The following is a 26,642-nucleotide window of genomic DNA, read 5'->3' on the forward strand; positions in this document are numbered from 1 at the left end:
AGGGGCCTTTCATTTGTAGCCAAGAGTCCTACTCAGTATAACTACACCTAGAAAAAAAGATGGAATCTGCTTAAGAAGAAAAAGGAGGAGGGGCTGACTTTAAAGTCCCTGTTGCTATCAGAGTGAAATGGACTAAAACACACCACAAACCAACAGCCAACACACCCCCTTCATCACAAGAGTTAGTATCAGGAATCTTTCCCAGAAATGAAGTCCATTACGTATCAACCTGTCTTTTTTTTCTTTTCCAGGATTTGCTCCTTTTTGATTCAAAGATATATGAGATTAGGCTTTATTTCCGAATTTTGTAAAAAACCAAATACAGGTACATACAGAGACAGAAGTCTTAGAAAACAGGAGCCTCTATTTCAGGATTTTTTTTTTGGTCACATCGCATGGCTTATGGGATCTTAGTTTCTGACTGGGGATCAAACCCTGGTTCAGGGTGGTGAAAGCCCAAGTCTTAACCACTGGACCACCAGGAAATTCTCTATTTCAAGATTTTTAAAGACCAAGGAGGGTCCTGATTAGGTTATGGAGAGGAGTGATTTTTTTTCCCCAGAGATCTTTCTCAAAGAGAAAACATGGTTTTGATTTCAATCACATTAAGTAAGACTGTAATAAAGATAAAAGAAAAGAAGGAAATGTTTAGCTTTAGGTGTCAATATAAAAATGCAGACCAGAAACTTACATCCCCCTTCCTTCCCCAAGTCCACCAAATCACTGACTTGAAGAATTTCTTTGCCCCAGGTGGAAAGAAAGAGGGATATGTATTCTTGGTCCCTCTTCTACATTGTTTTAACCCTGAACAAGTCCCTTCACTGTCAGGATCCCAAGAATCAAGTCCCTTCAATCTAGCAATTTTTCAGGCTATGGAGGGCCTTGGCGCGTGGATTATAATGTTTTCATTTAGGTCTATGCCACTCATTTATTTTGCCTGTACTTCTTCAAAGAATGGCATGGCAAAAACCAAAAGATATTCTTGAAAAATGGAGCCCAGTGTTGGAGGTTTCAACATTTGACCTTTTGTGTTGGCAGTGAGAGGACAGCCCACGTGAGACCCCAAGGGCGGATGACAAGGCCCCCTTTGCAAGGGGACACAGGCATGATTCAGGCTCCGCCAACACAATCCAGGCTGGAATGTGTTCTGTGGGGTGAGGTGGGCGAACTCCTCCATGAACCACATTGTTGAAAGAGAACCTACCTGGGTTGAAATAAAAAATAATATTTAATAAGTCCTGGTCTCCCCACGTGATGGCATTCTTGTACTTCTGGTAGAGAGGGTACAGCATGTCCTCCCAAGCCAAGCCTGTTGAAATCATGCTGTTCTGGAAAAGACAAAACCATCACACTGGCTACAGCATGGCAAATACATCTGATCTGCTGAGTATCAGTGTACAGGGATGAGTTCTCCCCTGTACTCTCTGCCCCCCAGAGTGAAAATGAAATCAGTAGAGGAAGGGTCCTGCTGGCCTCAAGGCACAGAACAAAGCAAAACTAGGACCGGAGATCACAGGCGTACACATGGATGGCAGATGAACCTGGAACTAGAAGCGGGCCTATGGCTTCTCAGAAAAGCAGGCCCCAGATTGAACCTTCCTTTGTTACATTAAATTCTTGCCTCTGAAGTGAAGGAACAAAATACAGATACCATAATTAAGGTATCTTAGTTCATTGGAAGGACTGATGCTGAAGCTGAAACTCCAGTACTTTGGCCACCTCATGCAAAGAGTTGACTCACTGGAAAAGACTCTGATGCTGGGAGGGATTGGGGGCAGGAGGAGAAGGGGACGACAGAGGATGAGATGGCTGGATGGCATCACCGAGTTGATGGGCATGGGTTTGGGTAGACTCCGGGAGTCGGTGATGGACAGGGAGGCCTGGCGTGCTGCGATTCATGGGGTCGCAAAGAGTAGGACACGACTGAGTTACTGAACTGAACTGAAGGAAAAATACCCTTTCCTGATCTCACAACAATTATTTATTTTTAAGACAAAAGCAACATGCTACTGCTGCTGCTGCTGCTAAGTCGCTTCAGTCGTGTCCAACTCTGTGCGACCCCATAGATGGCAGCCCACCAGGCTCCCCCATCCCTGGGATTCTCCAGGCAAGAACACTAGAGTGGGTTGCCATTTCCTTCTCCAATGCATGAAAGTAAAAAGTGAAAGTGAAGTCGCTCAGTCGTGTCCGACCCTTAGCGACCCAATGGACTGCAGGCTCCTCTGTCCATGGGATTTTCCAGGCAAGAGTACTGGAGTGGGCTGCCATTGCCTTCTCCAAAAGCAACATATTCACACTAAATATTCAGACAGCACACAAAGATGTAAAAAGTAAAGATATCTTTCCTTCTGTTTCCTACAATTCCCATCCCCACTTTCTCTAGATGGAGCCACAATTAATGACCAGTTTCTTAGGTATTCTTCTGGAAACTTCTAAGGCATAAAAGGAATCACACCCTATGGTACCATGCTTTGTTGTATTTAAATTTTTTCACTTAATATTTTTTTAGATATCTTACTTATCTCACTTACAGATTTGACCTAATCCTTTTTAGTAGGAGGATAATTTTTTTTTGACTTGTTCTCTACTGATGTTAATTTAGGTTCTTCCAGTTCTTTGCCAAGATAAAAGCTGAGGCCTTGTTCATTTATCTCTGTATATTTATGTAAATTTATCCCTAGGGTAATTCCAAGGAGTTCTCCAAGGTTTTTGAAGGCTGAGATACACACAGGGTTTAAAGATGGAATTCAGAAATGCAACATAATGTTCCCGAATAGTAACTCTGTTGAAGAGCTTTAACCATAATCACCTGGGATTTTCCTAAACCAAGAAATATTCTGTAACTTTCCAAATGCCTTTCTCTTCCCTGGCTTCTTCTACAAGCCATCTACTTCTAAAGTCAATACACTGACACTCCGGGAACGTCACGCTGAGAAGACAAAGCCTTGATGTTTAAAAAAGGAAATATAAACTACTTTCTTACCTTGAACTGGGCACTTCTTATCCGAGTTAAATTCATTAGCATGACTCCTGAGTTAACCCCCGCGGAGCCATAGAAAGGGTGCCGGGCAAAGCGGCTGTACCAGCCGATCTTGGGGATTTCATGCTCGGGGGCCATGGCTGCAAGCTGAGTGGAATTAAACTGCCTCAGAAGCTTCCAGATGTCATCAACAGGTCTCAGAAAGAGAACATCGGTGTCCACGTAGAGAAGGGAGTCCACATCCTTTAAAATTACCTTTGTATGTATTGGGTGAGGAGGGAAAACGTGACAAGTCAGAAACAAAGGAAGTGGCCTGAGAGGTCAACACTGACACTGATTTCATTGATTAACGCTAATTCTACAAAGGGTATCCTTCTTAGCTCCCATTCCTTTCTTCTCCTTGGACTTGAGGGAGAAGCATCAATCAAAGGGTAGACGCTCAAAGAAAGATCAATCTTAACCAAGATTGGTCCAATTCCAGGACCCTTGACTATATTTGGTAAGGGTTAAATTTCCCAGGGAATGAAAGTATCAGCAAATGACTACTTTCTTCTTCTTCTTCTTCCAGGCTTTCTTCTTCCATCCTTCAGTAAGGCCATCTGTCCTTCTATTTTAGTTTTTTCTTGGAAAATCTAGGGCAGGCATTAGAACACTTGAAGCTGGACAACTAGAATAGTTCATGCCAGGCTTTAGGGTAAATACTCTGTCTCTGGATCCATTTCTCCCACTGTTGGTGGGTATGGCTCTGCATCCTTTTGAAATAATATTTTCCACTAAGGTTTACACTTGGAAATAGGCAAAGCAAGTCATTGGCCAGCTTTGTCTGCAGCGATTGGCAAATGCTTTTCTCTAAATGACTGCTGCTGCTGCTAAGTCACTTCAGTCGTGTCCAACTCTGTGCGACCCCATAGACGGCAGCCCACCAGGCTCCCCTGTCCCTGGGATTCTCCAGGCAAGAACACTGGAGGGGGTTGCCATTTCCTTCTCCAATGCATCAAAGTGAAAAGTGAAGGTGAAGTCGCTCAGTCATGTCTGACTCTTAGCGACCCCATGGACTGCAGCCTACCAGGCTCCTCCATCCATGGGATTTTCTAGGCAAGAGTGGGATGCCATTGCCTTCTCTGCTCTAAATGGCTAGGGAATAATATTTTAGGCTCTATTGCAGCTACTCACCTCTGTTGTAGGATAAAAGCAGCCATGGACAATATATAAACAAATGAGCATGGGTAATTCCAGTAATACTTAGGAACACTTAAATTTAAATTACATATAATCTTTAGATGTCACAAAACCTTCTTCTTATGTTTCTTTTGTCAACCATATGAGACATAAAAGACATTCCTGACTCAAGGGCTCTGGTTTGTCAACCTCTGTTGTAGATCATTCAAGTCAGCCACCTTAAGTAAGTTCTCCTTTGCTAACTGCTTTTTTGCTTACCAGAACTGTGCCCTGGGGTTTGAGATTTCAAAGCCATTGTTATTATAGTAATAGGGTTATTTGCCTTGTTTTGTTACTGTTCCCCCAAATTTAGAGGTAGCTTAACCAAAGAAGGATCATCATTCTAAAACCATAACAACACTTGTTAGGGCCTGACAGTCTTTCCAAAATGCATATGTTGAGGCCCTAACACACAATCTGATGGTATTTAGAGATGGGGGTCTTTGGGAGGTAATTATGGTTACTGGGGTCCTGAGGGCAGAACCCCCAAGATGGGATGCATGTGTGCATGCTCAGTCATGCCTGACTCTTTGCGACCCCACAGGCAGTAGCCCACCAGGCTTCTCTATGGGATTCTCCAGGCAAGAATACTGGAGTATTCTGGAAAGGGCTGCCATTTCCTTCTCCAGCAAGATGGGATCCGTGTCCTCATTAAGAGACATCAGACAGCTTGTGTCTCTCTCTCGCTCGCTCTCTCTTTCTGCCATGCGAGGACACAGTGAGAAGGGCAGCAGTCTGCATGCCAGAGAGAGGGTTCTCACCCTAATCTCAGACTTCCAGCCTCTAGAACTGTAAGAAAATACATTTCTGTGGTTCAAGTCATCCAGTTATGGTATTTTGTTATGGCAAGTTAAGACAATATTCCACCGAGATCCCAATATTTAAAATTGATGAACAGGGGCACCATATGACACAAGCATCATGGAGATTTCAGTTTTGAATAATTTAAAAACTTACATGATTAGTTGTAACATTTATCTTTCCTTCCTCATGTAGTAGAGGAATAGAATTTACATGTCAATAAAATGAAATAAAAAACAAGGATCAAAAAAAAACCCAAAAAAACAAGGATCATCTACCATGTCACAACAGATTATCCAAATTAAAAAAATACATGTAACCTTGTTAAATACTTTGTAAAGGCATTAATCATTGCTGGGAATTCCAGCACTTATCCCAGGAAAAGTTCTGTTAGTAACAATACTACATAAAATAAATTAGAGAGTTTAAAAAAAAAAGTGAACTGAGCTATTCAGTGATAAATATACTGTTACAGCCACGCTCTCCGGGAAACAAACTCACTCAGAAGGACAATGCAGATAGTGGAGTGCAGTTTATTAAGCCGGCGGGCCCAAGGCAGAGTCTCCTCTTAGTCAAGGACCCCGACCAGCATTTGTGAAAATCTTTTACACCCTATGTGTACGTGTCCAACCACCACCCCAATTTCCTTGAGACTTACATAAACAAAGGAAGGGTAAATACAACTACAATAACTACATCATTCACATGTTATGTGTTCAAATAGTCAATAATCAAGAAGCCCGCAGTTACATTCCAAACAGTTAATAATCAATAAGCTTGTGGTCACGTTCCAACCAGTTAATAATCGATAAGCCTGTGATTACATTCTGATAGATACGGAAAAAAATTTATGACCTGTCCGGAGACAGGGATGATTAAGGTATGTTTCCTCTTAGGCAATGAGTAACCTGGATGTGATCTTCAAGATTTCCCTGCCCAGAGCGGGTCTTATCCTTCCATTGTCATTCCCATGGGCGCTAAGCACAGAGTTCAGAGTCCACTGGAGAGGTGGCCGCGCACGACCAGCACGGACAGCCCTGAGATGGAGTCCAGGCCCTATGAATTCCTTCTTCAATACAAGAGACTTTAAAGACATATGAAGGATATTAAAAAGCATGTCAAATATCTCATTATGATTTTATAATAATTATAGGTTGAAATGATAAAATTTTGGATATACTGAATTAAAATGTTATTAAAATTAGTTTCATGTTTTTTCTTTTTCAACATAAATACTACATACTAAAAAATTACATAGCTGTGCAGATACCCTTTCCTTTTACACTACAAATGGTAGCATAGCACAAACAATGTCTCCAGTCTTCTTGCTCTCTTTTTTTTAAACTTTTTATTTTGTATTGGGGTATAGCCGATTAACAATGTTGCGATGGTTGCAGGTGAGCAGCGAAGGGACTCAGCCATACATGTCCACATCTCCATTCCTCCTCAAACTCTCCACTCATCCAGGCTGCCACATGACATTGTTGCTTGCTTTTGTATTAACCAAAACAATACATGTAGGAGGGCTTTCCATTCAGTACACAGAGATTTTACCTACTTATTTTTCTGTATAGCGTTCTATTGTGTGGATCTACCATAATTTTTTTAATCATCTAAATAGAACACTTAGGTTCTTCTCAAGCTTTTGTTATCACAAACAAGGTCACAATGAAAAAAAAAAATCCTCATCTTAATTTATTTCAAGTATACAACACTTTGGTGGGCTCTTTTTGGTATACAGATCATATTTCAAAACAGACATCTAAAAGTAGCCTAATGATACATCTCAGGGACAGCACAGAGGATAGTTAGTCCCTAGGAATCTTGAGTCTGGCATTCGTGAGTTCAAATCCTGGCATCATGAGCCCTGTGGCTCTGGATGAATTCCTCAGTCTTTCCAGGCCCCAGGTCCCCATGTGTAAAAAGTGGAAAGCAAGACCTCTACCACTACCACCCCTGTCCCCGGATTGTCACAAGCATCCAGTGAATAAAAGACACAAGGAACTTGGTACACAGTAAGTACTCAATAAATAGCCACACAGCCTGGATGGAAGGGAGTTTGGGGGGAGAATTCATACATGTATATGTATGGCTGAGTCCCTTCACCGTTCACCTGAAATTATCTCGTTAACAATCGATTATACCCCAATACAAAAAAAAAAAAGTCAAAATAAATAAATAAATGGCCACACTGCTACTATAAGAAGTCTCTGTGCATTTTTCTTCGAAAATGTTGACTTAAAAAAAAGTCTCAACCTAAAAGTTGAGAGTTATGTTTTATTCGGCAGAAATTTCTAGGACTTAAGCCCAGGAGGAAGCATCTCAAGTAGCCCTGAGAGAACTGCTTCAGAGAAGATGGGAGGATGCAGGGGCCGGGGGAGGGCGAGGGTGGGGTGGGGTGGGCAGGAAGGAATCAGGTAATACAGAAGATTGCAACAGACACCATGTAGTTTGAATATCAAAAGAATTTTTGTGATTTAAAGAAAACCAGGTATCTCAAGTTAAGGAATTTAGTGCTTTTCTGTGTATAGGAAGATGCAAGAGTCTGGGCTCACTGAAATCATTCCTTTCATATGCATCTAAGCTATCTGGGGCCAGTATCCTGAGTTTTTCCCATTCTGAGATCCTCAGTGCTCACCTTAGGGAGTGGCTGCAACCTGAGGGCTGCCTGATCTCTCAGCTACTCTCCTTCCTGAATGCCCAAAGGGCTCAGAAATTCACATTTGGAGGGCTGGAATGGCTGATGACTCTGACATCCTTGCTTACTGATATGGCAGGAAATACTCCCTTTCTCAAAAACTTCAAATGTAGTTAGTTACCATTCGCATCAGTGGCCACAGTACTTCAAAGCATGTGTTGACCATAAAGTGTTTTTTACACAAAATCTAGCAGAGAAAAAATGGAAGGTTTTGAACCTTTCTAATATCATAATCCACTTATTACCTTGACTGAAAACAAGAGCACAAAGGTTTCTTTACTCTTTATCTGAGAAAAAAACAAAAACAAAACAGAAAAACCCAACTCCTTCTATAACATTGAATCTCCTGAGGCTAATTCTGCAGCAATTATTGGTGGTATTAATTTGAAGGGGCTCACTGTGGCCACGTTTTAATGGGCAGAGGAATACTTACCGAAAGGGTATAAAACCAGCCATTCTAATTCCCTTATGGAAATTAGCACTAGAAATGAGGCCTTTGGTTTCTATGAGAAGGGCAAAAAGAGGCACAGGAACAGACAATAGCTATTTGTATACAAAGCTGCTCTGGCTCCATTCATCATCCCAACCTGGGCAGCTGCCTCAGGGGAACGCTGCTGGCTCTCTGTGCTAAGTAAGGATCAAAGGCTGGCCATGGGCAGCAAGATTATCAGGGGCCACTGGCTCTCATTCAAGTTCATTATTTGCTCCAACCTTACTCTGATAGCACAACTCTGTGGCTGAAAGTTTTGGCTTTGAAATCCAACTACTTGTGTTCAGATTCTGTTTCTACTACTAACTGAGGTCTTGGGCAAGCTAGTTCAAGCCTTCTAAGCCTTATTTTCCTTATCTTGTAGGTGGGATCAGTCACTCACTTCAGAGTGCTGTTGGGATGATTAAATGAGATAATGCATGTGAAGCCCCTGGCACACACACAATGAGGACTCGATAAATGCTAAGTGATAGTCCTCCTGTCCCACTCTCAGGAGGGTTAGTTCCTTGACTCACAGCCCAGTAACTGGCTGTCATAGTGGTAGCTGCTGCTGCTGCTGCTAAGTCACTTCAGTCGTGTCCGACTCTGTGCGACCCCATAGACGGCAGCCCACCAGGCTCCCCCGTCCCTGGGATTCTCCAGGCAAGAACACTGGAGTGGGTTGCCATTTCCTTCTCTAATGCAGGAAAGTGAAAAGCGAGAGTGAAGTCGCTCAGTCGTGTCCGACTCTTCGCGACCCCATGGACGGCAGCCTACCAGGCTCCTCCGTCCATGGGGTTTTCCAGGCAAGAATACTGGAGTGGGGTGCCACTGCCTTCTCCACATAGTGGTAGCAGTAGTAGTAAAAGAATGAGGCATATTCTCTGTTCTCAAGCAAGTTTAGTTGGGAAGACAGATAAAGCAAAGTAAGATGTGTTAATGGTAGGGGTAGAACAGAATCACAAACTCTAAACCAGTCTGGAGTGAAAACAGGCTTCCCAGAAGAAGTGACATCTAAGCCAAGAGATTAGTAGTGAAGAACAGGGTTAAAGATAAATAAAACAGCATGTGAAAAGTCCCAGTTACCAGGAGAGAATAACACATAGGCAAGTTGGCTGATGGGTCTGAAGCTTAAAGCAGGAGAGCCAGGAGCAAGGGGTGGGGAGAGATTAGGCTGGTCAAGTGGGCAGGGGCCTGATCAGGACCTACACAGACAAATTTGAACTTGACCCTGAGAGCAATGGGGAGATGTGAAATAATTTGAACCAGGAATTGAGGTCTGATGCTTCCTCTCCTACCCTCATTTCTCACATCCAATCCTCAGCAAGTCTCATGCACTGTTCCTGCAAAATACACTGGAATTTGCCCATTTCTCTCCCTTTCCGCTGCCTCACCCTCAGTCCAAGGCACCATTATAGCACTCCTAGAATTCTGGAAAGGTCCATTCACTGGCGTTCCGCCTCCGATCTATTCCGAACAGAGTAGCCAGAACAATTTTTAAATCTCCAGTGTCATTTTTTCTTGGACCCATGGGTTATTTACAAGGGGGGTTGCTTAATTTCCAAATATTTGGGATTTTCCAGATATCTTTTTACTATTCGTTTCTAACTTAACTTCCTTATACTCAGGGAGCATATTCTGCATGACTTCAATCCTCTCCCTTTCACTGAGACTTGTTTTATGGCCCAGTATTTGGTGAATGCTGAATGTTTATCCTGCAGTTGTTGGGTGGAGCATTCTATAAATTCTATAGCTACCAATTAGGTCAGCTGATTGATAGTGTTGTCAAGGATTTCCAGGTCTTAACTGATTTTCTGTTTACTTATTATAACCACAGGAGCTCTACAGAGTTCTACCTTCAGAAACAAAGAAAGAGTGGAGAAATATGAAATCACTGCAAGTTCATTTACATCAACAGATACGATTTGGGAACCATCATTAATTTTCACACTAACAAACAATTATCAAAAGGAAGAGTGTTGAAGTCTCCCATACTGACTATGGATTTGTGTACTTCTCCATTTCTCTAAGCATGGTTTTGCTTTCTACAGCTGGAAGCTCTGTTATTAGGTTGTTAGGTACACACTCATTTACAATGGAATATGCTCCTGATGGATTGAGCCTCATATCATTATGAAAGGTCCAGAGGGCTTTTTAAAAAACCTACATTAGATGATATCACTTTCACCTTTAAACCTCTTCAAGACTCTTCACTGCACTTTCGTTACACATGAACTGTGGTCCCTAAAAGACATACTCTGACCCTATGGGGCACCGACTTCCTATCGGTGGTGATCTTTCACCTCCTAGCACAACTCTGGCTTCAAGACCTTCAACTTTTCATTATGGCTCAATTACTGTCAAAGTCTATAAAGGGTGGGGAGCAAAACAGACTTAATAGGAAGCCAACAAACTTCCATTTCTCTTCCTGCCTATATAGGCAGAGTTTCTACTGTCAGAGACACACTTAAATCTTTGCTTAGTTAGAAACTAACACATTTAAGTCCCCCACTTTCAAATTGAAAACATAAAGAAGAAACTATCCCATTTAACACAGGAATTACCTTTTGGAAAAGGCTTTTTTTGTGTTTTGGCTTGTTTGCTTTGTTTGTTTGGCCAGGCAGCATCGCCTGTGGGATCTTAGTTCCCTGACCAGGGATTGAACCTGGGCCACAGAGCCCTAACTGCTGGACATCAAATGAATTCCTAGGAATCATCTTTTGGAATGGTCTCTCTCACTTTATTCCCTATATTCAAAGCACCCAAGGTGAAGAAGATAAGGTGCTCAAATTTAAAAAACAGTGTATCTATAGTTTATGAAATACATGTGGAGTTCTGATGCTTTAGTTAATTTCAAGGTTTGTGAGCTCTTGTTTTAGACAATTGCCTAAAGTATCAAAACTGTGATTAGCATGAAATTAATGATGTCCCCAAATCATATCTGTTGATATAAATCAGTTAACAGTAACTTCACATTTCTCCCCCTTTCCTTGGCTCTGGAGATCAAGCTCTAGGGAGCATCTGTGATTTAGGATAAACATCATCCCAGGCCTGTGAGCAAAGTGTTACCAACAGATTCCCGCATGTGAGGCAAAACTTTCCACTTACCATTTTTGAATGCCCAGCTCTTACTCAGCCTGCACATATAAGCTCAGGTGTGACCTCCTCAGAAATGCTTACCCAAGAGCCTCCTTCCTCTTGCCTTCCAGCCTCTCCAACACACCACTATACTACCTCTGTCCACAACCAAATTATTTTCTCATCTATTGCTTGCCTTCCCCAATTAGAATAGAAGTTCCATGAGGGCAGGGACCTTCTAGATCTAGTGAACTTCTAAAGTTTGTGGGCCTAGTGTAATGCCTAGAAGACATATTAGGCATCAATAGGTATTTACCCAAAGTAATGACTTCAATCACTGAGCTGTCTCAGAACCATTGTAACTTTAAATATGCTTCAGGGCTGACTGCAGAAGAAAGGACAGGTCCTGAGAAATGAGAAGGTCTGTGCATAGCTGAAGAATAAAAGAACCACGTTCCTGAAGAGAAAACCAACATAACACCTACTGTGCTGAATATCATTCTTTTGCTGGTGTGGTCCACTGTGTCACCCTCCAAGTCTCTGTTAATGGGCCAGCTAAGTTGCTAAATATGTATAATATTCCATTTCCTTACCTCTCCAGGATTTTAAAAAAGACCCTAAGAACTGAAGGAATCGAAAGGGAGCTGGAGGAGGCAAAATGGAGCAGGAATCTATGGTTCTTGCCCCCCATGACCTCTGCCTGCCTTTTGTCTGTGAAAAGAGTTTAGCTAAAGAATAGGTTTAATCTGAGAAGTGAGAAAATATAGAAACAAAGGAAAACAGTTCGATGAGATGAAATAACCATTTGGTCATTAAGCATAATTAAGGATCTTTAGTTCCTTCTCAAGGCCTACAGATAATACTTTGAGCCATATCCTGTGAGCTGTCTTACAGACAGTGAAACCCCCACCAGATGGGAGAAGTTAACTGCATGATGATCAGACTGTAGCCACGACATAAGCTGCCACAGTTCTTAGAAATGGCCTCAAGGAAATGGGAATAAACGGACCCCAGAACTAAAGATAAACTGTACTGAAGACAATCAAGGTGACAGTGGTTAGACCACTGATCACCAATTTCATGATGAGTTAGACCAGACTGTGCAGTTTCTGCCTCCCCCTCTCTCTGTCTATAAAAGCCTCCCCCTCCCCCCAGCCCACCATTGCTGGCATCCAAAATAAAGCAAACTTTCCTACTGGCTTTTGAGTGGCAAGCAGTGGGACTCCCCATTGCCGGTTACAAAGGGAAAGGGCAGAACAGAAGCAAAAGCAAAAAAAGCCATTTAGATTTCAGTAGAACTGAATTCCAAAGGGGGGATTTGGTAAATGATGTTAGTGATAATCAGGATAGGGTTAAAGAGTTAAAACAGAAGATGGAAACAGAAAAGTGGAAAAGACATCCCAAAAAGCAAAAAAGAAACACATCTTTCATTCTTACCAATGGAAGACATCTACATTTACGAAAAACAGAGACTTGAATATAATTAAAACAGCAACAATTCATTTGTACAGTCTAAAAGTCACAGTCTCCATATACACTGTTAGATCATGACTAAACGAATGATGGTCTCCATGGAAACACACAAGAAATGCAGACGTGGTTTAACTCTGGGAAGATGAAAAAGTTCTGGAGATGGTGATGGTTTGCACAGTGTACTGAATGCCACAGACCTGTACCTTAAAAATGGTTAATTAAAACATTTTACATTATATATACCTCCTGTGTGCTTAGTTGCCCAGTTGTGTCTGATTCTTTGTGACCCCATGGACTGTAGCCCACCAGGCTCCTCTATCCATGGGATTCTCCAGGCAAGAATAGTGGAGTGGGTTGCCATTTCCTTCTCCAGGGTTCTTTCTGACCCAGGGATTGAACCAGAGTCCCTCACGTCTCCCGCGTTGGCAGGCAGTTTCTTTACCACTAGCACTACCTGGGAAGGGGCTAGATTCTGTGGCAAATGTTTGCAGTCCCCAAACCCTTCTCATTCTACAAAAAGATAAACTGGATGGAAGAGGATTTCTGGGGCTATTTGGACTTTCTCCTCTGGAACCAAAATTCCTGTTTCCAAATCAAAATCAGAATAGAAAGGAAATTTTACATTTCAATATATATATGCAACTTGATCAAAATAAATTCCTTTTTCTTCCACCATTCTATCACATTCTTTTTCAAAAAACCTACACTGGACCTATCTTGAAGCTATTACAGAGAAAATAATTTTTTGGGAAAGGGAGAAAGACAGGTAATGACAAAGATGTCCATTGATGGCTGGGTAACCTCTGAGAGATCCTCTAGTAAATAGAGGTGGCAATCTAAGATAAGAATTCATGATTTGGAATAATGCTGAAAAGTTAAGAAGTGAACTCATTCAGAATGCAAAGGGCCCTGAAAAACCACGCTGAGGGGTTGCCCCGACTTGATCCTATAAGACAACAGGGACTCTGGGCTGAGAATCCACATGAGAACATCATTCAAAAACTAAAAAATCAAAAAAAAAAAAAAAACTAAAAAATCCAGGAGTGGCATGCAGGAGGGAAGGGATGCAGATGGCAGGGAGACAAGTAAATAGATCAGTACAATCATCCTTTTCTCTATTATAATTGTAGCATTTATTGTTTGTTTTAATGTAAATACACCCAGAACCAGAACACCTGGTCAGAAAGAGGTCAGCACCATCTGTGATCCTCTGTAATTCTGGCATGTCTGTATATTCTTGTAAATGTGAATAAAAAGTTTCCATACATTATGAAAATTATTTTTTTCCTCTATCTTACTGGCTTGCCATTTAAAAAACCGTGTAAATTATACAAACTCATGCTTGTATGTTATAAAAGTATGGACAATTCAGCAATCCACAGAATAAGAAATTCAAATAGTTCTTTTTCTGCCTCTCCCCAGCATGCCATCACTCCATGCTCTTATACCCTTTCTTCTTTTTTAGAATTAACTAACCATTACAGTTCAGTGAACTTCACCCCACCTCAGGCAGTTTCTACATATTTAAATATATATACAAAAACAACCTTTTCAGGGCTTTCCCGATGGCTCAGTATAAAGAATCCACCTGCAATGCAGGAGACGCAGGAGACTTGCGTTTGATCCCTGGATCGGGAAGATTCCTGGAGGTGGGCATGGCAACCCACTCCAGTATACTTGCCTGGAGAATCCTATGGACAGAAGAGCCTGGTGGGCGACAGTCCACAGGGTGGCAAAGAGTCAGACACGACTGAAAGCAACTGAGCACGCAGGCACATGACCTTTTCAAGGCCAGGAATTCAGATCTCAACCCAACTGCGACCTCCTCAGACAGCCCCACTCCCCATCATTCTCTAAAATGCTTTAATTTTTTCTCATTATTCTTATCACTATCTGAAATTAGTTTGGGTTTGGTAAGTATTGTTGAATGAATGCTTTTATATATGATGTTTGTGTATGTATACATACACACACAAATGCACATAATTTTGGAGTTTTCAAAATTGAAGTAGGGTTGATTTACAATGTTGTGTCTTACTGGTGTATAGCACAGAGTGGTTCAAATACATATATACAAATACAGTTTTTTTGACATTCTTTCCCATTATAGTTTATTATAAGATATTGAGCACAGTTCCTGTGCTAGAGAGTAGGATCTTGTTATCTACTTTGCATATAGTAGTTTGTATCTGCTAATCTCAACCTCCGAATTTATCCCTTCCCACCTCTTTCTCTTTTGATAACTAACCATATGTTTGTTTCCTATGTCTGTCTGTTTTGTAAATCATTTCATTTGTATCATATTTTAGATTTCACATATAAGAGACATCATATGATATTTGTCTTTCTCTGATTTACTTCATATAGTATGATAATCTCTAGGTCTATCCATGTTGCTGTAAATGGCATTGTTTCATTCTTTTTTATGACTGAGTAATATTCCATTGTGTATATGTATGATATCTTCATCCATTCATTTGTCTATGGACTCTGAAATTGTTTCCATGTCTTGGCTCTTGTAAATAGTGCTACTATGAACATCAGGGTGCATGCATTTTCTCAAATTATAATTTTCTCCATATATATTCACGGGAGTTGGATTGTTGGATCGTTTGCTTCCCTCATAGTTCAGCTGGTAAAATCATCTGCCTGCAAGCAGGAGACCCGGGTTTGATTCCTGGGTTGGGAAGATCCCCTGGAGAAGGGAATGGCAACCCACTCCAGTGTTCTTGCCTGGAGAATCCCATGGACAGAGGAGCCTGACAGGCTATAGTCCATAGGATCGCAAGAATCGGACACGACTTAGGGACTAAACCACCACCAACCATGGCAACTCTATTTTTAGTTTTTTAAGGATCCTCTATACTGTTTTTCACAGTGGCTACACTAATTTATATTCCCACCAACACATACTTTGTAATTATCTACTTTGAAATATTTCCCCTTAGTTTTAGATGTGCAGAGAACAAAGAACTTTCAGTTTGATGCTGTATGTTCTCAAATATCCTTTATACTGTTAAAATTGTTTAAGATAGGGGAGAGAATTATGAACACTTGGAAAGTATCATTCCTTTATAGTGCTCTTTTGTCCTGTTTCATTGCAAATCTGTACAAAAATAAATATCCACTCGATTAAATAGTGATTCACCACTTACACTGTTTTGAGATTTTAAACGAGGATCACTAAATCGCTAGCTTAAAATGCACAGGAGATCAGCTGGGTGCTCTGTGATGACCTAGATGGGTGCAATGGTGTGTGGGGGGTGAGGGGGTGTGGAAGGCAGGTCCAAGAGGGAAGGGATATGTGTATCGGATACCCTTCCTTGTACAGGAGACACACAGCATTGTAAAGCAACTGTACTCCAAGGGAAAAAAGAGAAAGCATTATAATGCCCTCATTCTGAAAAAATAAACCAACAAAAAACTATAACTTATGTACCAAAGAGGTCACTGTGCTTGTTTGAAAATAACAAAAATGTTTTAAAGGCGTCATGCCAATAAATAAATAAAGTGTACAGGAGAAAATCAAAGTATAGCAGTTTTTATTTTTGCTTCTGTTGTGCCCTCTTGTGGAATGACATATAACTTGCATATTGATTTTTGTGAAGTTTTAACAAAGAGCAGATTGTACCTGTGTCCTTGCTCCATTCCCACATGTTCCTGTTAGATAGTTAGAAAAAGGAGTCCAAGATGTTGGCTGGAAGAACCACAAAGAAGGCAAACAAAAGAAAAAGCCCAGGAAAGAGGAAGTCAAGAACCAGAGGAGACTCTCCAGTGGGGAAACACGCCCCCTTCCTTGATTGGCCTTGAGTGTATGTCTATTTGCATTCCCTTTCCTGATTGGTGGCAGGTACAAGCCCTATTTAGCATAAGGCTGGGCCAATCAAGGCTCCAGGGGGAGGTGACAGAAAGTATGAAAGAGGAAAGCTAAGAGAGGTGGAGGCCACTCTTGGGATCAGCCTGTTTCCTTTGGGGTCAGCCCACTCTCATATCTCAAGGGTGTACTATCTGCTGTCTGTTTAACAAAATTCTGCCTGCTTGAGCTGTAACTAGTCTGTTGTTTCACATCTTTGCTACAAGGAGATAAGAATCGAGGGAGAGAAATAAACTGACTTGACATTCCCATCAATGAAGTAGACTCTTCAATCAGTTTAATCTTTGATCACCATGCAAACAAGATTCAGATTGCCTCTGAATTGAGCAAATCAATGATGGCTTTGTTCAGGAAGGTTCTCCTAAAATTCTGGCTTGTCAAGCTTGTGTTTAGTCTTCGATTTCATCATCTCAGCTGTGGGGCCAACTGTTCTAACTGAATGCAGGCCGTTTTGCACAGGCCTTGCATTCCTGAAGGTGTCTGGTTTCTCTGGCGTGCTCTGAGATACTGGCTCTCTCAGATCTTCCATCTGCTCCCATCATCCCTTTGGATTGCTTCCTCCTCTTATCAGGTGTTGCAATCCCAGCCAGCAAGTACATACTATCTTCTCTTGCTGGCTGCAGACATCCTGTTAGCCATGGCAACTGTCCTTTAAAGCAGAGTCCAGTTTCTGAGTCAGATGGTGCCTTCTCAGAGACTGTCTCCTCTGCTAGGGAGTTGCTGGAAACAGGATCATTGGGTTGCAAGCAACTATAGCTCTTCATTTGAATTGGACTCGTTTTCAAAGAATATTTTCCTTTTCCTTGTATATGAGAATGAAATTCAATTAACATTTACTGAATATTTATAGGGTTCAAGTCTGGGCACTTTATAAGCATTAAAAACTTCAAATCCTCTCTACGACCCTTTGATGAACTTGGTAAAGCCCTGTCCACTCATTCATGCTTCCAATCATCCAGCTTTCCTCCTTCCCTCCCTTTCCTCTATCCTTCCTTCCTGCTTTTCTACCTACCTTCCTTCTCATCCATACCATCCAAACGGTTTTACTGAGTACCTTCTGTTAATATGTGCAGTGCACGATGTGTTAGAGATCAAAGACTTTTCCCCTGTTAGGACTTAGATGCCAGTGAGAGAAAGCAAAAAATAAAACAAGTAAGTAAAGTATAGGTGAAACTTTGAAGATTGTAGCAGAGAAGGAAAAATAGAGTGAGGGAGAGGAGCAATTTTAAATACAATAGCCTCACTGAACAAGTGAGTCTGAACAAAGACATGTGTACTATTTTTATACCCAGTTAACAAATGACGACGGAAGATTCATGGGAATCTTCCAAAGGAGGTAGTTTGGAACATCCTGGGAATCTTTTCTATAAATACAGAAGAAAAATTTGGCATTTAGAAATTGCAAGAAGTCGGACAGAATGACTAGACTATGGGATAAACTTGGGATTCAATCCAGGCTCTAAGATATACCCAAGGAAAAAAATGAGGTAAACTTCCCTTAATTTCAGTTTCCTCATTAGAAAAAATGTTACAAATCAGTACATTCCTCAAAGAGCTGAGAAGAGCTGATGAACTCATCAATCCGAGGACCTTATCACGTGTTTGTGTAACACATTGTGTGGTCTTCATGTCACTGTGTGAACCAACCGTACCGTCCCCTCCTTTCAGTGGCACGTCCTGAAGACCTATCTTAAAGCCTCATTTCTCAAAGTATTTTCAATTGTAGCCCACAGTAAGAAAGGCATCTATGTCACAATGCTAGAACGTGCACACATAAATACATAAAACAGAAACAGTTTCAAAAATATTATTTGTCTTACTATAGTAATGCATGTCCCTTATTCAATTCTACTCATTTTTAAAAAGAGCTGGTCATTATCTACAAAATTGATTTCAGGAATTACTAGTGGGGGACTTTGCTGGCAGTCCAGTGGTTAAAACTCCAAGCTCCCATTGCAGGGGGCGTGGGTTTGACCTCCTGGTCAGGGAACTAAGATCCTATATGCCAGGCAGCATGGTCCCAAAAAAAACCCACACAAAAAGAGTTACTAGTGGGTAATTTGCTTAGTTCCCTGACCAGAGCCCTCAGCAGTCAAAGCACAGAGCTAACCATTGAACAAGCAGGAAATTCTGTAGTGGATGCATTTCTACTAGAATCACAAGGGTTGAGCAGTTAATGAAGGCTTGGTAAGTAATTAAATATAGACAGACAGACATATGGACAGATAAATAAAAAATATCTTTAACATCTCCTGCCACATTTCCTCCCCCTCACAGCAAACAACCAATTCCAGTTCTTTGAGTAAGTCTCTAAATAACACACGTCTCTAAATAACACACTAAAAGAAAAACTTAATTCTTTGAATGCACAGCACTTCTGACACCAAATGTACGGGGCTTTTCTCCAAACCAACTAATTCCCCAGCACGTCCTTTGGACACCAACTGAGTGTCCTACAATTCAATTATGACACTATCTGAGTTAGTAAGAACTACTGCAGTTAGTTACCAAAGGTTAAAGGCCCAGTCCCACAAGACTGCCCTCCCCCTTCTGATGCTGATCATAAATAGTGGTCCCCAGGCTGCCTTCACTTCTGTCTGACTTTGCTACAAATCAGGGGTTCCCATGATCCCCTCCTCAGGTCTGATGATTTGGTATAATGGCTCACAGAATTCAGGGAAACACTTATTTTTATGGTTTGTTATACAGAATATAAAAAAGGATACAGATGAGCAACCAGAAGAAAAGGTACATAAGATGACATCCAGAAGGGTCCAGAGCCCAGAAGCTTCTGTCTCCATGAAGTCTGCACCACTGTCTCAGAACATGGATGTCTTCATCAATCCAAAATCTCCCTGAACCTCCTTGTTTACAGATTTTTATGAAGGTGTCATCATGGAGGCGTGATCAATGATTAACTCAGTCTCCAATCGCCCTCTCCCTTTCCTAAAGAATGGGGGTAGGGTTGTAAGTTCCAAGCTTCTAATCACAGTTTGGTCTTTCTAGTCACCAGCCCCTATCCAGAAGCCTACCAAGTCATTTCATTAGGACAAAAGACATGCCTATTACCCAGGAAATTCCAAGGGACTTAGAAGCTCTAGGAAGATATTTCTTACTATGTCAGATACATCTCATCTACTGATTTCCTACCTGAGAAGGGAATTCGGGTCCTTTCCACAAAAACTATCAACTCCATAACACTGCTCACATATACACCTCATCTTCCCAACACAGCAACATCAAAATATCATTTTGATCAACACACAATGTTATCTTATGATGATTATTTAACATGATTCCATTTAAGCCATGGCACAAACCAGACTTTCCCTTTCTGGATAACTTTGTTTTCCCTGAAATTGCTAACAGTGGTGTTTTGTTTGTTTGTTTGTTTTTTCCTGTTGTGAGTTTGCTTAGTTGTTTATACTTCAAGCAAAGTTTCTCTTCAGCTTCCTGATTTGCTCTGATCAGGATGCTCTGCATCTCCCTTCCCCTGAGACGCCTCTCATGCCTCCTTTCTGTGGGACTGTCTGCTGCCTGGATGGCGCATCTTTATCTTTCTGAATGTACTCCCTCGTTTTGGAGGAGCACATCATTCAGAGAGAAGACTGATGGGGGTAAATATTTTGAAACTATGCACATCTGAAAATGTCTTGATTCTACCCACATGCTTCATCTGTAGCTTGTCTGGTAGGGAAACTAGGTTAGAAATAATATTGCCTCTGAATTCAAAGGCTTTGCTCCAATATTTTAGCACTTCCACCACTGCTGCTGACAAGTTTGAAGCCTTTCTGATTCCTGATCCTTTGATGTGAACATCCCCCAACCCTCCACCTTACTGACACCTAATACACTCTTCGTTTTCTCGCTATTGTTCTGAAAATTCAAGTTCTTTATTTCACTCGATCCAGTCCGCTGTTGAACCCCTCCACTGAATTTTTCAGTCTAGTTATTGTATTCTTCAGCTCTGTCAGTTCCATGCGGCACTTTCTTACAGTTTTCCTTTTTGTTGAAAGTCTCACTTTGTTCATGCATTGCTCTCCCAACCTTGGTGAACATCTTCATAACTATTACATTAAACTCTTAATCAGGTTAGTGACTTAACCCCATCTTTTCCTTTTGTTTGGAGCATATGCCTCTGTATCTTCACTTTCTTTGACCCTCTGTGCTGGTTTCTATGCATTAGATGAAACAGCCACCTCTCTGACTTTTTTGTTTTTATTATTTATTTATTTGGCTATACCAGGTTTATAATGTTGTTCTTTTATCCCCTGTTGATGTTCTGCCTACTGCTTAATCCATTATTGAACGTGGGGCACTGAAATCTCCTAGTATTATTGGTGAATTGCCTAGTTCTCCCTCTAACTCTGTCAGTTTTTGCTTCAAGTACTCTGGGGGCTTTTACAGTTTACATAAATGTAAAAACAGTGCATAAATGTTTACAACATTTTCTTAGTGGATTTTCTTAGTGGATTAGATTTTCTTAGTGGATTAACACGTGCATCATGACAAAATATGCCTGTTTTTCTCTACTAATGTTGCTTTTTAAATTCTACTTTATTTTCTTAGATTTTCTTAGTGGATTAACACGTGCATCATGACAAAATATGCCTGTTTTTCTCTACTAATGTTGCTTTTTAAATTCTACTTTATCTGATACTAGTATAGCCAGTCCAGCTTCCTTGTGGTTGCTGTCTGATTGACATATCTTTTCCAGTTTATTTGTATTTTGAACCTGAGGTATGTCTCCTGTAAACAGAACATAGTTGGATTGTATTCTTTATCATCTATCTCTGGCAATTTCTATCATTTGATTGGACTTCTAACCATTTTTATTTAATGTGATTATCGACAGCTGAATTTATGTCTACTATTTTTGTTTTCAATATGTATCATGTCTTTTTTATTACTCTAGTCTTTTCTTTTGCACTGAGTATTTCTGAATGCAGCATTTTAATACATTTCTTTTCACCATGCTTTTTGAGATGTTTCCCTGGTGGTTGCTCTAGAGATTATCATATATGTCTTATCAGAATACACCTCAGATTTACACTACATTCCAGTGAGATATACAAATGTCAGTCATATATAACTCTTATTTCCTCTTCTCCATTTTATAACATCATTGTTATATATTGTATATGTAATATAACATATTACAATAACATCATTGTTATATATGTATATATATAACATATATATATATAACATATAACAATAACATCATTGTTACATATGTATATGTAATATAACATATTACATTGATACTGTTATAAGCCCAACAGTATAATTGCTACTTCATATAATTTTAAGTGTTTTAAAGAAGCTGAGAGAGGAAGAACAAGTATAGATTTATGGAGTTTGTTACATTAACTTTTTCATATGCCATTTTTAATTTTGTTCCTGTGGATTCAAGTTACTATCTGGTGTCATTTTCGTATTCCATACAATTTTTCTTCATCTAACCTCCTTTGTGCTATTATTATTAAATATATTTTAACAGTACAAATCCAAAATATGAACATAAAGTTTTATACAATCATTTTTTAAATCAAGAGAATAAAGGGTAAGAAATACTCATTTATATTTTCTTTTGCATTAATGCCTTTATTATACTCTTTTTTTTAACATGATTTTTTAATCACTGTCTGGAGTCATTTGCTTTCAGACTGAAGAACTTCCTTTATTCTTGTGGTTCTGCTGTAAGTGAATTATCTCAGATTTTGTTTATCTGGGAGTGACTTTATTTCACCTTCAACTTAAAAAATATTTTGCTGGATATAAAGTTTTTGGTTGACAGTTCTCCCCATCTTTTGGCACTTCAAATAATGTTATCTCATGGTCTCAGGGTATCCACAGTCTGTTTTTTCACTCTATGGCCGCACCATGCAGCATGTGGAATCTCAGCCCCCAGGCGTGGGTGCTAAGTCGCTGCAGTTGTGTCTGACCCTGCGTGACCCTATGGGCTGCAGCCCACCAGGATCCTCTGTCTGTGGGATTCTCCAGGCAACAACACTGGAGTGGGATGCCATGCCCTCCTCCAGGGAATCCTCCCAACCCAGTGATCAAACCCAGGTCTCCTGCATTGCAGGCAGATTCTTTATCATTTGAGCCACCAGGAAAGCCTGCGAATACTGGAGTGGGTAGCTTATCCCTTCTCCAGGGGATCTTCCCAAGCCAGGAATTGATGGTAACTTAGCTGGTAAAGAATCACCCTGCAATGCCGGAGACCCGGGTTTGATTTCTGGGTTGGGAAGATCTCCTAGAGGAAGGCTAGGCTACCCATTCCAGTATACTCGGGGCTTCCTTGGTGGCTCAGATCCACTACCAGGGAAGTCCCCACAATTTTTAATGAGAAGTACCCTATTAATCTTATTGGAGTTGCCTTACATGTGTCAAGTATTTTTCTCTTGCAGCTCATAAGACTTTGTTTTTGTCTATCAGGGTTTTTACCGTGATTTGTGTGCGGATCTCTTTGAGTTTATCTTACTTGGAGTTGCTTTTCCATGTGTAGATTGTTTTTCATTAAATTTCCAAGTTTACAACCATTATTTTTTCAAAAATTTTTTCTATTCCTTTCTCTCTCTCCTTTCCTTTTGGCGCTCCCATCATACATGTCCTGGTGGGTCTAATGGTACTTCACATCTCCAAGTCTCTGCTCCATTTTATTTGTTATTTTTGCCTGTTCTTCAGGTTGTATAATCTTAATATTTGATTATTTTCAAGTTTACTGATTCTTTCTACTTTAAGTTCAAATCCATAGCTGATTTCTTTCACTTCAGTTACTTTACCTTTCAACTCTAGAAATTCTATGTGGCTCTTTTAAAAAAAAATTAAATTTCTTTATTGACAGTCTCAATTTTACAAAACATCATCATCATGTCTTATTTTACATTTTTAAGCACAGGTTCCTTTTGTAGCTTGAATACATTTATAATGGCTTCTCTGAAGTCCTTTTCTACTAAATCTGACAGCTGGGTCTTCTCACCAGTTTCTGTTGCCTGCATTTTTTTTCCTGTGAATGAGTCACACTTTCTTATTTATTTGCCTGCCTTATATTTTCTTGTTGAAAAAAATTTAGATAATATTTTTAGCATGTTAATATATTTTAGCATGATAATACATTTTAGGATGTTGTAGCAACTTTGGAGAACTCTCCCCTGCCCACGCTACACCCCACTCCAAAAAGTGCAGGGCTTGTTGATGTTGTTTATTTGTTTAGTATCTGGACTGGACTATTTCAGTGTAGTCCACTTCATCTTGTGTGTGAAATCTATGATGTTTTTCCTACAGAGGATGCAGCCTGTGCATACCCATGGTCACCCAGGATGACAGTGTTTTTTATCAGGACTCTCACTGATTGACTATTCCTCTAAGCTTTCTCATAAGCTGTTCACCACTGTTGGTATTATACCCAGCTGTTAGCCTTCACTAATTGCAGCTGATTGCTCTTCTATTTTTGACAATGGCCTGAGCACAGTTGCTCTGCAGGATGATCCATTAAATTCACATCTGTGGGGACAGTTTTAGAAGCTGGTCATTAAACTTTGTTCTGACCAGAAGGGCACTTTTTATATTTCTTCCCCTGGTTCTCCCTTGTAAACTAACTGGCCTATAGTTTATTTAGCTTCTTGATCTCATGAAGCTTTCTCTTAATGAAGGGAGTCTCTGAACCCTTGGCCATTTTTGCCTGGAATTTAAGCTTCTGTAAGACACTGCTGGTAGAGATGAGAAATGCTAATAACCTCCCCACCCCTTGCACCCAAGAAAATACAATATCCCTCAGTTGGGAGCTGTGGAGGAAAGGATTTCTGTGTTCTCGACTGAACTGAGTTGGGTTTCCACCATGCTGAGCTAGAAGGGGAGAGGGAGGGAGTGGGTCATGACTCAACTGGCACAGATTCTCACTCTTTCTTAGTAAGTTTTAGTAGATTTTCTTGAGTAAGAAATCTGTTTCCTCATTTGCTTAGGCCATTAGGACAGTTTCCAAAGATTCTAGATAGTTGTTTTAAAAATAATGTCCTGGGACTCCCCTCAAGATCCAGTGGTTAAGACTTTGCCTTCCAATGAAGGGAAGGTTTCACATGCCTCAGGGCCAGAAAACCAGAACACAAACAAAAGAAGCAATATTGAAACAAATTAAAAAAAAAAAAAGGTTCACATAAAAAAGTCTTAAAAATATATATATATACATGTGTGTATATATATATATATATAAGTTATGCTTGTTTCACTGGGGAGCAATTTCCAGAACTCTCCTGCCGCCGTTTCAGATGTCACCACCCTGCCAGGCTCTTGTTCTGCTGCAGTAGCTAAGCTTCTAGAACTTGATTCTCAGGCTCTTCAAGCAATCATCATTCTCACGGAGTGAGTCTAGCAAAGGACCACGAGAGAGAGAGAGAGCCCTGGCGACATTACAGCAGCCTTTGGATCTAGTTGTGCTTGAGACTGGTCCTCTGATCTGGACTCCACAGTCAGGTAAGTGAATAAATTGCCTTTTCTGCTTTAGTTCAGTTCAGTTGATCAGTCATGTCTGACTCTTTGCAACCCCATGGACTGCATCATGCCAGGCTTCCCTGTCCATCACCAACTCCCGGAGTTTACTCAAACGCATGTCCATTGAGTTGGTGATGCCATCCAACCATCTCATCCTCTGTCGTCCCCTTCTCCTTCAGCCTTCAATCTTTCCCAGCATCAGGGTCTTTTGAAATGAGTCAGCTCTTTGCATCAGGTGGCCAAAGTATTGGAGTTTTGGCTTCAACATCAGTCCTTCCAATGAACACCCAGGACTGATCTCCTTTAGGAAGGACTGGTTGGATCTCTTTACAGTCCAAGGGACTGACTCTCAAGAATCTTCTCCAACACCAGAGTTCAAAAGCATCCATTCTTCAGTGCTCAGCTTTCTTTATAGTCCAACTCTCACATCCACACACGACTACTGGAAAAACCATAGCTTTGACCAGACAGACCTTTGTTGGCAAAGTAATGTCTCTGCTTTTTAACATGCTATCTAGGTTCGTCAGAGCTTTTCTTTCAAGGAGCAAACGCCTTTTAATTTCATGGCTACAGTCACTATCCACAGTGATTTTGGAGCCCAAGAAAATAAAGTCTGTCACTGTTCATAGTTTCCCCATCTATTTGCCATGAAGTGATGGGACTGGATGCCATGATCTTAGTTTTTTGAATATTGAGTTTTAAGCCAACTTTTTCATTCTCCTCTTTCACTTTCTCTGCTTAGCTATTCATAGTTGAAATTGAGTTTCTCTCACAGGTAACCAAGAGTTGTAACTAATATCCTGAATGTCAAATGTTTAATAATGTGTGAGTAAACGATAAGTACTGTGGAAAACTTGTTCAGCAAAATTGGTGTCTAGGGTTGTTTTCATGTGATCTTTTAGGTAGTTAACTTCATCCTGATAATTTAAGGCTTCTTAGAGCTTGATGAAATATACAGACATCATTTATGATGATGCTAACTGATGTTCCTCTTAATAAGGCTTTTTAATATATTCCTATTTGCCTGTCACTATTTGTTGAAATACAAAAGGTTCTTTCCAAAGAAGTCTCAACGTTAATTGCTAATTCTGAAACATATTATTGATAATACAAAACCTTACCTTAATTATAAAAAGTTCTAATAAAAAAAGTTCTAATAAGCCAAGTAAACCTCTCTTTTCCCTCAACATATGGCAGACACATTAGAACATTCCTAGTGGGCATACAGTCTTCCAAATACTGGAACCAGATAAAGACCTCTTTAACAAACTATAAGTGCAAAGGGAAGATTATATGTTGTTGCTCTTGATGTTATATAGGAAATCTAGGTAATTAAGATTTTTATTTGGCATGGTATTACTTTGAAATATTAAAGAATGGGACAAGTTGGTTGGAAATACAGAGGTAAAAATTCTCAGGACATATTTATGTTTTGTGAATTCACATCACCTTTTCTATATTAAATAGGAATTAGTGAGATTTTATGGGCTTCCTTGGTAGCTCAGCTGGTAAAGAATCCACCTGCTATGTGGGAGACCCCAGTTCCATTCCTGGG

The 26,642-nt window shown here is 40.4% G+C and overlaps 1 protein-coding gene across 2 annotated transcripts in view; it reads right to left on the bottom strand.

Annotated features, from left to right (window-relative positions):
- The window catches only part of GXYLT2 (glucoside xylosyltransferase 2), a 79,555-nt gene that overhangs the window by 19,616 nt on the left and 33,297 nt on the right, over positions 1 to 26,642 (bottom strand). For both annotated transcript variants that reach the window (XM_043886522.1, XM_043886523.1), the window contains exons 4-5: positions 2,984 to 3,235; positions 1,205 to 1,328 (exon numbers count right to left, since the gene is read on the bottom strand). In XM_043886522.1, the coding sequence (XP_043742457.1) occupies positions 1,205 to 1,328; positions 2,984 to 3,235 (376 nt within the window). The remainder of the gene's footprint in view (positions 1 to 1,204; positions 1,329 to 2,983; positions 3,236 to 26,642) is intronic.

Source organism: Cervus elaphus, chromosome 24 (genome assembly GCF_910594005.1).
Source record: "Cervus elaphus chromosome 24, mCerEla1.1, whole genome shotgun sequence".
NCBI lineage: Eukaryota > Metazoa > Chordata > Mammalia > Artiodactyla > Cervidae > Cervus > Cervus elaphus.